General features: G+C 41.5%; 1 protein-coding gene across 2 annotated transcripts in view; it reads left to right on the plus strand.

The window, feature by feature from the left end:
• Positions 1-17,648, plus strand: part of THSD7B (thrombospondin type 1 domain containing 7B) — a 501,312-nt gene that overhangs the window by 408,144 nt on the left and 75,520 nt on the right. For both annotated transcript variants that reach the window (XM_073545559.1, XM_073545560.1), the window contains exons 17-18: positions 3,631-3,784; positions 11,578-11,719. In XM_073545559.1, the coding sequence (XP_073401660.1) occupies positions 3,631-3,784; positions 11,578-11,719 (296 nt within the window). The remainder of the gene's footprint in view (positions 1-3,630; positions 3,785-11,577; positions 11,720-17,648) is intronic.

The following is a 17,648-nucleotide window of genomic DNA, read 5'->3' on the forward strand; positions in this document are numbered from 1 at the left end:
CAATAGGTCAGAAAACCAGAACGGGCAATAGACGGTACAATAGGGACAAACTGTAATGGAGTAACGATAGCCAAGCCAGGAGGTCAGAACCGGAGAAGACAGTAGTACCAAAGCGAGAGACGGAGTACAGAGTGAGGGAACAGGCCGGGTCATACACGGGAAGCAAACAAGCAACGCAGAATACACGCACACCAGGGGTCAGACACACCAGAACAACAGTATAGCTGACAGAGAACCCTGGTAAAGAGTGAGTATAAATACCCCTCCCAGATCCAGAAAGAGGCCACGAACACCTAACCCTGTGAGTGCAGGGCAAGAACCCTGTTCAAACCATTACAATCTGGTGATGTCCATGAGTTCAAGTCTTCAGGCAGTCATTGCCAACAAATGGTTTTCAACCAAGTACTAGAAATGAACATTTTATTAACAATTATTTAATCTGTCCAATTACTTTTGGTCCCTTTAAAAACAGGGACCACTGAGCTGAAACTCCTAAACCCTTCATCCAATTTTAATGTGGATACCCTCAAATGAAAGCTGAAAGTCTGAACTTCAACTGCATCTGAATTGTTTTGTTTAAAATTCATTGTGGTAATGTCTAGAACAAAAATTAGAAAAATGTTGTCTCTGACCAAATATATATGGACCTAACTGTTTGTCATGACCAGCCAATCTGTCCTTAATTTGTCTGGAACTCTATAATATCCATATGATTGATATATTTCATATTGGGCTACTTTCACACTTGCTTTGTTTTGCAGCGCGTTTTTCCCACAAAAAAACGCATAGAAAAAACGCATACAAATGCTGCGTTTTTTTCAAGCATTTTTATGAGCATGCATGAAAAAAACGCAGCGTTTTTAGTGCGTTTTTACCGCGTTTGCGTTTTTTTCCAACATTAGTTGGCCCCTCACACTAACCCAAACCATGACTTTACTAACCCTGACCCTGACCCTAACCCTTAATCAAACCATACCCTAACCCTGACCCTAACCCTGACCCTAACCCTTAACCAAACCATACTAACCCTAACCCTTAACCAAACCCTACCCAAACCCTAACCCTAAACCCTATCTAACCCAAAACCCTAACCCTTAACCAAACCATGCTACCCTAACCCAAACCCTATCCCTAACCCTAAACCCCCTTAACTAACCCTAACTCTAACCCAAACCCCTAAATTCCATTGTCTAACTAATGGTCAACAAAAAAACGCATGCGCAAAAAAAGTATACATGAGCATGCCAATGCGCACATATACGCACCCATAGACTTATAATGGGTGTCTTGCTGTAAAAAAACGCATTGCGCGCGCATGCGTTTTTTTGAGGCAAGTCGGACGCCCAAAAAATGCAACAGGATGCATTTTGTGCGCCCGAGCGCACACCACAAAAAAACGCATGCGTGTAAAAACGCATACAAACGCATGTGTATGCGCACATAAGCGCATCCCATGCAAAATATAGGGGGAAAAAACGCACGCATTTTTTAGCGCTAAAATACAGCGCAAAAAAACGCAATTGTGAAACCAGTCTTAGTATTGTAATATGGAACCAAACTATGAAACAATGCCGATGTCTATGAAACCATTTTAGAAAATTTGTACAACATATGCAAATGCTGTCATGTATATGCAAATCTAAAATTTCATATTTTACTCATGAATCTTATACCATTGATGAAGTGGCCCCCTTTGCCTTAAAATATGGAATTACTCGAAGTATCTGTGTATTGTATTCCACATGACAAATAACTGCACGTGGGATTTATTGAGGAGCTCACTTGTTACTATGTAATGATGCCCGAACTATGGAATCCACCCGATCCTTTATCCCTGCACTTAGATTATGTTTACATAGAGAAATTGCCGGAGCCTCATTGACATGAATTTACTTGGCGTTCAGAGCGAGAGTGAAATATAGGCCAGTAAAATGCATGTGATGTTAATGTAGGCAGAAGAGCAGGGGGCATTCTATCAAATGGGACATGTCTACATGACTAGCCGGCATAGAATCCCATCCGGTGGGGCCATTACAGTGAGGCGGCGGTGCCTCCTGAGACCTCATTCATCATCACGACGGACTCTTATCTGGTGAAAGACGTTTTCTTCTTTTCTGCAATATAATTGCTTTCAGCTACAAGGTGGAGACATTTCCTGCAATGTTTTCATAGCTTTTCGTGCAAAGTTTTAATAATTTTAACTTTTTTTTTTTTTATTTTTTTTTTTTTATTTGGATCGATCATGAATTTCAAGGTGGGATATAGGCTTGATGCTGAAGATCAATGAAATGGTATGGAGTTGGAAGTTTTGCCTTTTTATATAGGACCCAGTTCTGTCCTCATTAGGCAGCATTATCCGACACCAGAAGGTTGGACCATGAATGGTGGCGCTATAGAGAGCTCTCATTATGGCCAGAGAAGCAAAGAAGAAAATAATGGAAACAAATTTATTTATTGCTCTTTATCACGGATGGGGAGAGCAGTGCAGACAACAGCCGTTTCGCTTTACTTGATGCTTCATCTGGCCAACATTTCTGAATACCAGAGGAAGCGTCCATTGATATGAAACGTCAGATGTTGTGTGTATGTCTGTACCGTTTGGCTCATCTGAGATTTGGTGCAATAGTAATGTGTTGAGTCTCCACCGGTTAGTGACACTATTTTCTTCTTAATCTCCCTGCATTCATGTGTTTAGGCGTATTGCAGAGCACCACTGTTTGCAAGTGTTAGTGGTCCCTGTGCCTTAAATGGAACTAATTGTTACTCATTAAAAGGGATATCCAGTCACATCATATCGATAACCTATCCATAAGATAGGTTAGCAATATCAGGTTGATGGGGTTCTGGCACCAGGCACCTCCATTATATGGCTGCCATAAGCTCTGTCGGCTGCCAGATGTAAGTACATTGACGTTGGGGACTGCAATGCGCAGAGGTTGCTGGGTACCGAAGAACATCTAGAGTCTTGTAGAGGTTGTTCTTTGGTTCCTGGCAGTGACTGCTACCCATTGGTTGTAATGTTGGGTTTTGGACCCCCAGAGATCTAATATTCTCTGATGGAAACCTCAGCAATAGCTGTTATCTTTGTTACTAGCAGTAAGGGCTGTCTGTTTTGCTGCAGTGTTAGCACTGGGGAAATTGAGTATTACATAGTAGATAACAAGTCCTCCAGAGTGAGAGACCATCCTTGTAGCTAATATACCAAAAGTTGAACTCCATAATGTGATACATAAATAGGGTTTTCTAAACTACACATCCCTTATGATCTAGAATGTTTTACATGTAAAGCAGAAATTACTAAAACAGTCTGCATGTTTCTGAATATCCTTGCTTTTTCATGAACTTAACATCTTATTCAGCCATATTGGAAGGTATGGAGCTGATTCTACTGGTGGTTCCTTACCTGCTCCCAAATTTATTTCTTATTTCTTTTTTGCCCCTTCCTGCCCCATTTTCCCCCCTTTTCCGTCCATCATGTGCATATCCATTAAATATAAATATCCTATGTTCACCTACATTGATTTGGAACATCTACACGACAGCCCACATTTATAGTATCTACCAACACATCACATAATTATTTCCTGGGTGATTGAGAACTAATGAACCAACTGATTCGTTTTCTCCTAGGTGTGTGAATATTTCTGATAATGCCGAGGATGCTGTTGTAAATAATACATATTGTAAACACCTGGAATCTCCCTCATCCAAGCAGGAGTGCACCATTTCTTGCCAGGGAGAATGTGTAATGTCTAACTGGGGTCAATGGAGCCAGTGCACAAAGGTAATGTAGTAATTTCTATATTGCTTACTGTACTAAGAAAATGGTTTTGTTTACTGTGAAAGCTTGTAGTATGTGTAGTAATGTAGGTACGTGCGCCGACTGGGGGGGGGTGCTTTTGCGCCGTGAACAGAATGCAGACCGAAACCAATGTACATTCAACAGGTCTTCTTTTTTGATCGTCCTCCGGACGACCTCAGCGACACGGCAGCTTCCGTACAGACAGGCCCGGGTACCTTTCACCTTCCTTCTCTTTCCTTGTAGTGACGTCCCTCGTGCTTCTATCGCTGTGGCTGCCCTAGACCTACCACCACGCCTGTCCGAGTCCGTCCGTCTGGTACCCTCGGGCTTACTCTGTCCTTCGGCTATCCTGTCAGGGCAACCCCCCCTGACCGTCTCTCCTTCCAGTCCCTCTGGAGCTCTTCCTTTTTCCGTCTTTCCTCCTTCAGTCTCTTCCTCCTTCCTTCTTTCCTCCTTCAGTCTCTTCCTCTTGCCAGCTGCTCCCCCCCTGGACTGGCTCCCTTGTGGAACTCTCTCCCTATTTATTCCCCTCCCTGGGAATTTCCCTCTCGAGTTCCCGTAACTCCGCCCACCATGACTATGCGGTTTCCTAGCCTTTAAGCTGCTAAGCCCTTTCCTTACTGCTCTCTACCTCCATCTTGTGGCCACATCTTAGTACTGTACAGTCTCCTCTTCCTGCTGTTCTTTGTCTCCCCTTGTGACCAAAGCCCAGTACTTCACCATCTTCCAGTCTTTCTAGCTGTCTCCCCACTTGTACACACCAGTTCACATGAAGTATATTTACGGCACATCTCACATTCACTCTCCTGCTTCAGACAGGTCCACAGTCACTTCCCTACAGTAAGACAGTCAGCTTTTATATGTCAGTCTTCCTACAACTGAGGACTAAAATAAGGATGTAAATAAAGGTATGTGCTCTCTAAGATTTTTGGACCAGGTCTGCTTAAAAAAAAAGGAAAATGAAGATAATTTTAAAAATGTTAACGCATACTAATAAACTTAGTGGATATTCTGTTTTATAGAACTAAGCTCCCCCATTATACAAAGGTGCAAAAATTTGAATGTATTGTATAAATGTGACATCTTGCATTGTAAAAAATGTACATAGTAAATAATATTAGAAAAGGGAGCAGATTTAATATTGCATGAAAAAGACTGACTGACATACATTGCATATAAAGTTTTGTTTACATTCATTTATAGGTCAGTGAAATGCAGTGTTGCCTTTCAATTTGTTTTCTTTCTATACTATTATTCATTAAGGTGCACTATATATGCTAAATTCTATCTATCCTATTCATAATACACTGCTCATTCTGACTCATGGACCAGGCTTCAGCTACGCCAGTATAAGTAAATGTAACTGACTGTACTTTACCAAGCTAAGCTCTCTAATTATCCAAGGGTGCAATTATGTTTATGTAGTCTTTATGTGACCTTTGTGAGTTAGATGGTTAGTTGAGTATTTGATGAAAACCACAAGAGTACAATAATATGAAGGGCTTTTCTTGTAGACATTATTTTTATACCACATTAATGCCACGGTTCTGTATATGCAAAGAGTATTTACATACATACTGTAAATGATTAAAAAAAAAAACACAAAATGCAGCAAGAAAAAAACAAGACATACTGGTACAGAGGGGAGAGGACTTTGCCCTTAAAAGCTTACAAACTATAGGGTATGGAGGAAGGAGGCAGTAGGTCGTAGGGGGGAAGGAGTTGCAGCAGCTCTGGTGGTAGTGGGGTGACAGTGGGGGTCATCGCAGGCTGAAGATATTTCTGAAGATTGTTTTCAAGTTGCATCTGAAGCTTCAATCTTGGGAAACAAATTGATGCTCGGGAAAAATCTTGGAAGCCATTAGGTGAGGAACATATAACGGTGGAGGAGACTAGGTCTTGTGAGGACCGGAGATTATCTGTTGGGAACAGACTAGGACTGGCCCACAGGTGAACAGGAAAATCCTCTGGTAGACCCCTGTGAAGGAATGAGGATTGCTAATGAGTTGTTACACTTAATTCACAATTTTCAGAAAAAGTTATAATCTAATCATTCATTAAACAAGCCAGCAAAATGAATGTTACAATAGCAGAAGTAGATTGGTGTACAAGGGTCAGGTTATTTTTGCACGTAGCTGAACAGTGGGCCCCAAGCATCAATGTTGCTGGTGGACCTTTGCCAACCCAGTCCGACACTGGTTGGGAAGATATTGAGAGATTAGTTTGGACGTGTATGGAGGAGACAGATTGTGGACGGCCCTGTAAATCACTGATGGTAGTTTAAACTGGATTCACTGGAGAATTGGAAGCCAGTGAAGGGATTGGAGGGGAGAGGATAGTTAAATGGGCAGCGTAGTTAAGTGTGGATTAGTAGGGTGCCAGAGTGTTAGTTTTGGAGGCCTCAGAGGAGGGTATTGTAGTAGTCAAGGCAGGAGATGGTGAGGGCAAACATGGGTCCTTCAGCAAAACAGACTCCATTATAAGCACCATTAGAAGCCCATTTTCCAAGTTTTTCAGTGTTGTTCATTTATATATCCATTTCCTGGCATCGGAGACCCCCTTAGCTGCCAGAACTTCTGCCTAAACCCATGCTGACATCTCTATGCATGATGGATGTTTGATCTACCCTCCTAGGTGATTGCTACTGTGTTGTAAAATGACATTTCCATTACAATAATGTATCTAAAACAACTAAAATTCAATTTTCAGAGGAACCTAAATCGGGGAACTTTATAATAACAGGATTGTCATTTCCACAATATATTTGTGTAGAATGGCTCCAAACACAATAGCTGCTCATTACTATTCACCCCGCTGCTGGAATTAAATTGCATTCATGTTGTACACTTGACTCCGCAGGAAATTGTCAGTCTCTTCTTTGCTGCCAATTTGGATTCCGAACGTACAAAACGGCCTCTTGTTTGTCAAAGTCGCTCCTTCTCCTTTTTATTTCCCCTCTACTTTTCTGTATTGTGAAAGCTGCATAAACGACATGGACACATTTATAGAGAGGCCATGTGAGACACCGGAGCCTCCTCTGTGCGTCCTTCTCATGCCAGAGAGGATCACGTTCATTAACATAAACACCAGAATGTATTCCTCGGAAACATGTTGAATATGGATAAAAATAGAGATGGATTGCGCCTTAGTGCGGCGGAATGACAGTCACCCCTGTCTTGCATTTCCATTTTTTTCAGGTGCTTTGCACCAAAGAAGATCGCAGTGTAATGTACCTGCCATTCCCACAGACGTATATCCTTCATCTGTAGAACGAGTCACAAGTCGGCGCCTTTGGGTTGCGCCTGGACAATGGAAGCTACTCAAAAACATATATTTTTCTTAGGGCCTATGGTTTTTTGTTGGGTGTAAGTTTTAAGAATGTCCTAGTATAATTTCTTAACTTCCAAGAAATATCTCAAAGAAGTTGTCCAATAAGTAAGTGTTATCAGCAATCGACGGGGTAGATGATAAATGTATGACCGCAGAAGGTCTAGCTGTAGAGCCCCCCACCAATTTCCAAACGTGAGAATCAAGAATCCTTGTGTGTATAGAATGGTACTTACTGAGCATGTGCAACCACTGGTCCATTAAGTGTCTATAGGTTGCACATGCTCAGTAATTACCGTTCTATACACACAAGGATTCTTGATTCTCACGTTTGGAAATTGGTGGGGGGCTCTACAGCTGGACCCCACTACCAGCTCACTACACCTCCATTCACACAGGGGACTTTAGGCTCCCTGTTCTCTAGATTGGTAGAGACACCGGTAATTAGATGACAGGTAATCAACCCAACATTTATCCTCTGATATGGGGATTTGTGATATCCACAGCACCAATCATGCTCAGCAGACTTCAGACAACAGGTGGTGACTCTGGACACTCTCTTTTTATTCCTCCAAATTTGACAGCTTCGTTCAGCACCGTACGTGCGCTCTCTTGTATCTTGAACCGCTGTGGAATATGTTGGCACGAGGTTAGTATTGGGCACAAAGCCCATCTCAAGCACTATCCTCTTACCTCTACTTCTGACTTTCAGTGATTAACAGAGATACGGTGATTGTCTCTAGCTCCTCGCTTTCATTTCTGTGGCAACTTTCCACTGGCGCCAATCCTGTACTTGACTCATCATAGCTGACATTCGTAGGACTGGCCGACCTGCAAATAAGCCATATTCAGTCCAAATAGCAAATCGTGCAGCTGCGTGTACATTGCCCTAAAATACAAAATTACTGGAACTTGATATTGCCAGTAAAAACCATTATATTGCTCACAAAGGTCTCTCAGCACCAAAGAGGAACTGAATAAGCTTTTTTTTCACTTTAATTATCCTCCAGGTATTGCAAAGTTCATAGTTTTTGTAACATATTGCATTGCCTTATTTTTCTTTCTTCTCTCCCCTACAATATGCTGCAGTGCTCCTTTAGATGCTGCTTGCATTTGCTGCTCAGCAAGCTCCATAGTCCAGAGCTGTGGCGTTGGTAAACCAAACCTCCAACTCCTCAATTTCCATGACTCCGACTCCACCAAAATGGACTCTGACTCCAACTCCACAGCCCTGCTCTATACATTGCATTCAAACGGAGTATAAGCTCAAACAGGGGAATTCTTATTTGCTTCTTACTTCGGGGGAATTCCCATACACAAACTGAATATAGTGTACAGATCTCGGTGAGCAGCAGATCAAAGCAGCTTCTAAAGGCACAAGAGCTAGGCTTTGAAACGGCCTTCTGCATGGTGGTAGAGTTTCTGTTTGCAATTGCTCTGCTTGTGTGGGCGTCTTGGTAGTTCTGACATTATGCAGGCTGATCTGAACAAATATTGTTATTGTTCTCTCCCAGACAGCAGTGCAAGATATAGTGGGAGAACATGTGAAACTTGGGATTAGTATCAGTCAGAAACACTAACCGGCATGCCTGGTTTGATATCGGCTGTCAGGTGGAGGTCCTCAGCCTTTCTTCCTATATCTGATCTATGGAAGCCTCTGCAGTAACCTTTTATTTTTTTAGCAGATTGGCACTAGTAAAAGACGGTCTCAATGTTGACAGCCGCCGTCCGGGGAGCGTGCTGAGATCCGCCGCGCTGTTTAATCATTACTTTGATCATTCCAATTAAGCTACCTGAGGGTGAGCGTGAAATATGGTTTTATACAGAGACATTGATGAGGAGTATGGAGAGAATCTGCTGATGTTCACCCTACACAGGAACATTTAGATGGCAGATAAAGGCCAATTAGCTGCCTAGCCCATCCACTGCGATTATTAATCGTTTTTCTCAGGACAGACTCTGTAAATTAATTCACCCCTTTATTTCTAGATAACAAGCTGTCCCTTTAAAAAGGAGCAGAAATTTAATAAAATCCCGGAAATTTCCTGTTTTTTTTTCCCCCTTCCCCCACTTATTTGAGCTTATCGGCCCGGAGTAATCCGCCAAGCTGCCGGTACTGAGCGAAGGATCGCGGGAAGTTAATTAAACACAAGAGAACGTACAATGAAAAGTAGAATAGGGAGTTATTGACGGAAGTTTAATAATTGGCTCCGGCTGGTAATCGTCTGCTACGGGTGCCAGTTATTGGAAAGCTTTACTATACATGTAATTAATAAATTAATCAAGGCTCATTCTCAACTGGGAGTCGCTATAAACGTAATATGCCACCGTTGCAAGTCCAAAATTCTGTTCCGGTCAATTTCATAATATAAGTACCACTAGTAGGCGATAGATGCATATGGAATTATAGGTCTAGAATCAGACTGCATGGGATTGTATACATTTGTAGGCGGTCGGCTCCCTCTGGTGGTGGCTATCTAGTGTCATTGCAAACAGGAAAAGCAATTTAGCCCCCTTCTTCTTATTTTGGACCCTGTTGTAGGCACTTTCACTATCTCTTTAGTAGGAAGGACCTGGCCGTGACTTGTCCTCAAACTGCTTGCTATTATATAACGGACGGATGTAATATAATTTCAATTAATGGGCGATTGTTGTGGATAATTAAGGGGGTTGCACGGTGCTGAGCTATTTTAGGGCAATGTGCGCCATTAACAAGCATTTTCTTAATGCCTTTAAAATTAAAAAGTGAAGGAACATTGTAGTTGGTGTTAATGAAAAAAATCTTTACTGCTTTATTTCTACAACTGCGGTGGCCCGGATTCTTCATTTGCAAAATTTTTTTTCAAGTCGCTTTTGCCTTCTGTTCATCGCTATATATTTTTTTTTTTTTGCACAAAATTCTTCCCAATGCCGCACGCGGTTCATGAATTTTACCCAAAGTCAAAAATTGTCTTTATCTGCACCTATAACTTTATCTTTGTGATCATTTTACCATAAAAAAGTTAGTTGCATTTATTTTTGTAAAATGGCACAAAAGTATCGTGCATACATAAAATCATTCGGGGGGGAGGACACGTTGGCAAACAAAAAAAAAAATAAAACAGGTGAACACACACAAAATAGACTTAAAAAATGTGCAAATGGAAAGATGAATATGACGCCAACAAAAAAAGGCGCTAAACGCCAAAAACTCAACATAAAAAGGCACAAATGCAATATTGACAACACACAGGGTCTGTGTAGTCTGATCCTGTAGTCGTATACTCCTTTCCATCTGTCCCTTATATCTGCAGGAATTTTACACTAGCCTATTACTATGGAAACACATACTGTGCATCGGAGCTGTTTAAGCAGTAATATCAATTTTGTATTAAAGTGGATATTTCGGATCTCCTATCTAGGGGAGCATGGCACAGAAGAAGAGGCGTTGATCTCGGCAATATATGCTTTCTATTATTTATTTTCATTTTTTTTCTGTAAAAAGCTGTTGAAAAGCAGCCAGGACTCGTAGAAAAAGCCTGTGAGTCCTGATGACTCCGCCCACACAGTTTGGAGTGACAGTTTTTCCTGTATGAGTTAATGCTCGCATAAAGTTGTCTACCGCTGTATGTGAGCAGAATGCACAGGCTTTCTCTAAGAAAGGAGGGGAAGTAATAATCACATGAGTTCTCAGTGAGTGAATGAGGGAAGATGGACTTGAATGATTTTTCCATGAGTGGGCGGGCAGACTCTGAGGCTTTTTTTATGAGTGGGTGGGGTAAATAGGATTTGCAGACTTTCTTTATGATTGGACGGAGGAATGTGGGTTTATCATCTTTCTGTATGAGTTGGTTGGGAACAATAAAGCTCATATGCAGTGGGAAGGGGAGCGAGGACTCACAGGCTTTCTTGATAAGTAGGCAGAGACTCGAAAGCTTAAAGGATTTCTCTATGAGTGGGTGGGGAAAGCAGAAGTTAAAAGACTCTGAGTCTGTCTGGGATGACACGAAGAGACTGAAAGATTTATGCAAGTGACATCTACAGATCAGGGGTCACTTCTCCAAGATGTTTGGAACAACCTCCTGCCGAGTTCCTTCCCCAAATTGTGTTCAGAAGAGATGAAGACGTCCGACGGGCGGTCACCAAATATTGATGGGATTTAGATTTCACTTTGCATTTAGTTAATTGATAAAAATAAACTATTACTTCACGCTTTGGGAGCTTCTTACTTTGCAGCATTGTTTTCTACACCTGCCTAAAACTTTTGCACCTTGCTGTATAATAACAAAAATCGAATTCTTTCCTATATGATATATTCCTAGACAAGAACTTGTCTCCTCTGCTATCCGATCTTCGCATCGAAATCTCGAGCTTGATCGATGTCTGTGAATATTTCTTCCATAGATGTTTCTTGCAGAGGCCGGTATGTTCCTGACACTCACCGCTTTCTCCTCTGCTTTTTCCATCAGTCATGCGACACCAACTCTGCGAGGTCAAGGACGAGATTTCCACTGAGAATAGCGACTAACGGGAAGACTTGTCCCGAGGACCTGGAAACTGAATCGTGTGTCCTGAACAGTAATTGTTTCCACTACCAGTATAAAGTCACAGGTACGAGCGCACCGCCCGGATACTATAATCTGTACTAGCAGCGCTGACTAATAAATCCCCCATCGGATGTGCCCATGTATTATTCATTCATTTGGTCTTCCTCTCTTCAGGTTTGTGTCACTTATTTGGGAGATTTTATACAGTATATCTTATTATATAACTAACTGATCCCCAGAAGAAGCCGATGAATAGAGAAACCTTGAATACTGGTGGATAATTAGCAGGGCCGGATTATAGGAAGGGAGCAAGAAGCCTCCTCCAACTCCCAAATCTAAACTTTTACTACGTAAATGTGTAAAGATTTTATTATGCAGCTTGAATTATGAAGGAGAAGTCGATATTTTACTGCAGCAGATCATGTAACAAATCCGCAGAGAGTGCGCATAAAGAACATGCAAATTTTTCTGCAAATTCACTGCAGGTTTTTCAAACCTGCTACGTTAAAAGGGGTGAAATCGATAGAAAGTGTCACTCGACATTCTGCAAAATGTGGATCAGATTTGTAAAATCTCATGCAGTTGGCTGGTATTATAATCCAAATCCACAGCAATTTCATACTTTGTGGACCCTAAAGGTTGGAGCGCTGCATGTTATGTAGGTGGCTGTGATATCCCTATTTATTGTCATAAACATGGAGAAAAGAAGCTGCCAGGTAGCACTGGATCCGCTTATCTCCTGGATGATGGAAGAATCGGAATCCAGAAATTTCACATGTACTCTTCATTGTAAAATGCCACACTCCCCGACATTTCTTTTGGGCGGAATAAGGGATGTTTAAAGGGTAACTATTATTTTGTGAAACGTTGTTAATTGGTGGGTGTCCTGGTTACCGGCCCCCTGATCGGTCATCACAAAGCTGTGAAGTGCAGTGCTCCTGCGTGAGCTGTGAGCACCGAGCAGTTCGCGGGCTAAATAGGAAGTCTACGGACCACCATTAGGGGGAACTCACGGCATAAGAATAATTAGATAATTAAACTAGGAGAGATAATTAGAAGCATAGAAAAGTATGTACAGTGGGGGGAAAAAGTATTTAGTCAGCCACCAATTGTGCAAGTTCTCCCACTTAAAAAGATGAGAGAGGCCTGTAATTGACATCATAGGTAGAACCATAACTATGAGACTCCAAATGAGAAAACAAATCCAGAAAATCACCTTGTCTGATTTGGCAAGATTTATTTTTCATATTATGGTAGAAAATAAGTAGTTGGTCATTAACAAAAGTTCATCTCAATATTCTGTTATATATCCTTTGTTGGCAATGACAGAGGTGAAACTTTTTCTGTAAGCCTTCACAATGTTGGCGCACATTGTTGGTGGTAAGTTGGCCCATTCCTCCATGCAGATCTCCTCTAGAACAGTGATGTTTTGGGCCTGTCGCTGGGCAACATGGACTTTCAAATCCCTCCAAAGGTTTTCTATGGGGTTGAGATCTGGAGACTGGCTAGGCCACTCAAGGACCTTCATATGCTTCTAACGAAGCCACTCCTTCGTTGCCCTGGCGGTGTGCTTGGGATCATCATCATGCTGAAAGACACATCCACACTTCATCTTCAATGCCCTTGCTGATGGAAGGAGGTTTGCACTCAAAATCTCACGATAGATGGCCCCATTCATTCTTTTATGTACACGGATCAGTCATCCTTGTCCCTTTGCAGAGAAACAGCCCCAAAGCATGATGTTGCCACTCCCATGCTTCACAGTAGGTATGGTGTTCTTTGGATTCAACTCAGCATTCTGTCTCCTCCCAACATGACGAGTTTTGTTTCTACCACACAGTTCTACTTTGGATTCATCAGACTATATAACATTCTCCCAATACTCTTCTGGATAATCCAAATGCTCGCTAGCAAACTTCAGACGGACCCTGACATGTACTGGCTTAAGCAGGGGGACACATCTGGCACTGCAGGATCTGAGCCCCTGGTGGCGTAGTGTGTTACTGATGGTAGCCTTTGTGACGGTGGTCCCAGCTCTATGCAGGTCATTCACTAGGTCCCACCGTGTGGTTCTGGGATTTTTGCTCACCGTTCTTGTGATCATTTTGACCCCACGCGGTGAGATCTTGTGTGGAGCACCAGATTGAGGGAGATTATCAGTGGTCTTGTATGTCTTCCATTTTCTTACTATTGCTCCCACAGTTGATTTCATGACACCAAGCTGTTTGCCTATTGCAGATTCAGTCTTCCCAGCCTGGTGCAGGGCTACAATTTTGCTTCTGGTCTCCTTCGACAGCTCTTTGAGCTTCACCATAGTGGAGTTTGGAGTGTGAATGTTTGAGGTTGTGGACAGGTGTCTTTTATACAAGTTCAAACAGGTGCCATTACTACAGGTAATGAGTGGAGGACAGAGGAGCCTCTTAAAGAAGTTACAGGTCTGTGAGAGCCAGAAATCTTGGCTGTTTTTAGGTGACCAAATACTTATTTTCCACCATAATTTGCAAAATAAATACTTTTTTCCACACTGTACATAGATATTAGATGCGATTAGATAGGCAGATATTGGATACTTTTATAAAGATAAAATTATGATGGAATTTTTATACAAATTTTAATCAAACTAAAATAATATTGTATTTCTTAACCATTGGTTATCATGAATGGCACATTGCTCCTTCATGTCAGTAATGTAGGACTTAACTGTCTGTAGCAATATATTTCTTGAACCTATAAAAATCAGTAGTGTAATTTTCGCTCTCGGTATTTAGTCATTAACCGGTTTAATGATGCACTGGGAGAAGAATTATTAATTGTATATTTCTTAGGCCCATAAATACTCTGTTCACGCATCATTACTTGTGGTCTCTGGCACATTAATATTGTCCACATCTCAACAAGTTTGCTAATAGAAAACTTTGAGACTTCAGAAACCAAAGTATAATTTATAATGTTCATTCTGCACTATGTAAATACATCACAGACTGCAAAGAGGACTCTGTTCCAGTATTAAATGGTGTAACTGTACTGATCCTGCAGAGCTGCACTCACTATTCTGCTGGTGCAGTCACTGTGTACATGCATTACATTACTGATCCTGAGTTACATCCTGTATTATACTCCAGAGCTGCGCTCACTATTCTGCTGGTGCAGTCACTGTGTACATACATTACATTACTGATCCTGAGTTACATCCTGTATTATACCCCAGAGCTGCACTCACTATTCTGCTGGTGCAGTCACTGTGTACATACATTACATTACTGATCCTGAGTTACATCCTGTATTGTACTCCAGAGCTGCACTCACTATTCTGCTGGTGCAGTCACTGTGTACATACATTACATTACTGATCCTGAGTTACATCCTGTATTATACTCCAGATCTGCACTCACTGTGTGCATACATTACATTACTGATCCTGCGTTACCTCCTGTATTATACCCCAGAGCTGCACTCACTATTCTGCTGGTGCAGTCACTGTGTACATACATTACTGATCCTGAGTTATATCCTGTATTATACCCCAGAGCTGCACTCACTATCCTGCTGGTGCAGTCACTGTGTACATACATTACATTACTGATCCTGAGTTACATCCTGTATTATACCCCAGAGCTGCACTCACTATTCTGCTGGTCCAGTCACTGTGTACATACATTACATTACTGAGCCTGAGTTACATCCTGTATTATACTCCAGAGCTGCACTCACCATTCCGCTGGTGCAGTCACTGTGTACATACATTACATTACTGATCCTGAGTTATATCCTGTATTATACTCCAGAGCTGCGCTCACTATTCTGCTGGTGCAGTCACTGTGCGCATACATTACATTACTGATCCTGAGTTACACCCTGTATTATACCCCAGAGCTGCACTCACTATTCTGTTGGTGCAGTCACTGTGCACATACATTACATTACTGATCCTGAGTTACATTCTGTATTATACTCCAGAGCTGCACTCACTATTCTGCTGGTGCAGTCACTGTGCACATACATTACATTACTGATTCTGAGTTATATCCTGTATTATACCCCAGAGCTGCGCTCACTATTCTGCTGGTGCAGTCACTGTGTACATACATTACATTACTGATCCTGAGTTACATTCTGTATTATACTCCAGAGCTGCACTCACTATTCTGCTGGTGCAATCACTGTGTACATATATTACATTACTGATCCTGAGTTACATTCTGTATTATACTCCAGAGCTGCACTCACTATTCTGCTGGTGCAGTCACTGTGCACATACATTACATTACTGATCTTGATTTACATCCTGTATTATACTCCAGAGCTGCGCTCACTATTCTGCTGGTGCAGTCACTGTGTACATACATTACTGATCCTGAGTTACATTCTGTATTATACTCCAGAGCTGCACTCACTATTCTGCTGGTGCAGTCACTGTGTACAATGTACATACATTACATTACTGATCCTGAGTTACATCCTGTATTATACTCCAGAGCTGCACTCACTATTCTGATGGTGCAGTCACTGTGTACATACATTACATTACTGATCCTGAGTTACATCCTGTATTATACTCCAGAGCTGCATTCACTATTCTGCTGGTGCAGTCACTGTGTACATACATTACATTACTGATCCTGAGTTACCTCCTGTATTATACTTCAGAGCTGCACTCACTATTCTGCTGGTGCAGTCACTGTGTACATACATTACATTACTGATCCTGAGTTACCTCCTGTATTATACTCCAGAGCTGCACTCACTATTCTGCTGGTGCAGTCACTGTGTACATACATTACATTACTGATCCTGAGTTACCTCCTGTATTATACTTCAGAGCTGCACTCACTATTCTGCTGGTGCAGTCACTGTGTACATACATTACATTACTGATCCTGAGTTACATCCTGTATTATACTCCAGAGCTGCACTCACTATTCTGCTGGTGCAGTCACTGTGTACATACATTACATTACTGATCCTGAGTTACATCCTGTATTATACTCCAGAGCTGCGCTCACTATTCTGCTGGTGGATACTTTTTTAGTATCTGAATTACTTCCTAGGTAACCCATATCTGTTATGGCTGATAACAGGGGACAATTGATTTCTCTTTTGTTGATGGATTGAATGCACACACAGGCCTTAGGTGCAGCATTTCTAACTTCTCCCTGTGATCTATAGGATCTCTTGGACTGTATTCAGCACTTCCATCTATAATGACTGATAACGAGGAACAATAGATGTAATTTCCCCCCTGTATATTTGATATTATTATTATTTCGGTAACCTCCTAATAATCTCGAGCTCTGATGAAACGAATCACAACCTATTTTTACTCACTTTAAAATATTCAGAGAAATTTCAGTCTTATTACAATGTAGAACAGACATTTAATTAAAATGCAAATGATTGTATTTCATTTAATTATAAAACAATGATAAAACTTAATTAATTTTTGTTGAATTTCTAGTAATTGCTTAATTATTCCATCCATTACCATCCGCTCTAATATTTATTACAGTATTCCCATGTAGCATCTGTCACTATCTCGCCATGGAGGAGAAGGGTGTTTTGGATTCTGTTCTGATGCGAGAAGCTCAGGGTTTCTGGCTGCGATTCCCCACGTTTATCACATAGAGAACTAATTCATACAATGTGGCAATTATCCCTTAAATTTCTAGCAGATATTTATTGTAATACAGCCTCTGGCCCTTCCATCCCCAAAACTCCCCAGAGTTTTGTCTAATGTTATAGAGATGTGGGGGACAGGAGAGAAGCTATAGAAACCCAGGGATATAGTATGTAACATGGGCCCTATAACAAATTTCTTGAAGTTTCCCCCCCCCCCATCTTTTTACACATGAGTATTGTCGGATACTGCTTGTAAAAACAAGCAATTATTCCATTTACTGCTTGTTAAAATTTTGAGCCGTTCTTGAGATTTGAACACTTTTGTTTGCAGCTTATTGCCTTGGAGACCGACCACCGCAGCTAGAAAGCAGAACATA

This window comes from Dendrobates tinctorius, unplaced genomic scaffold (assembly GCF_039654945.1).
Source record: "Dendrobates tinctorius isolate UK_male_01 unplaced genomic scaffold, ASM3965494v1 ptg000143l, whole genome shotgun sequence".
NCBI classification, from domain to species: Eukaryota; Metazoa; Chordata; class Amphibia; order Anura; family Dendrobatidae; genus Dendrobates; species Dendrobates tinctorius.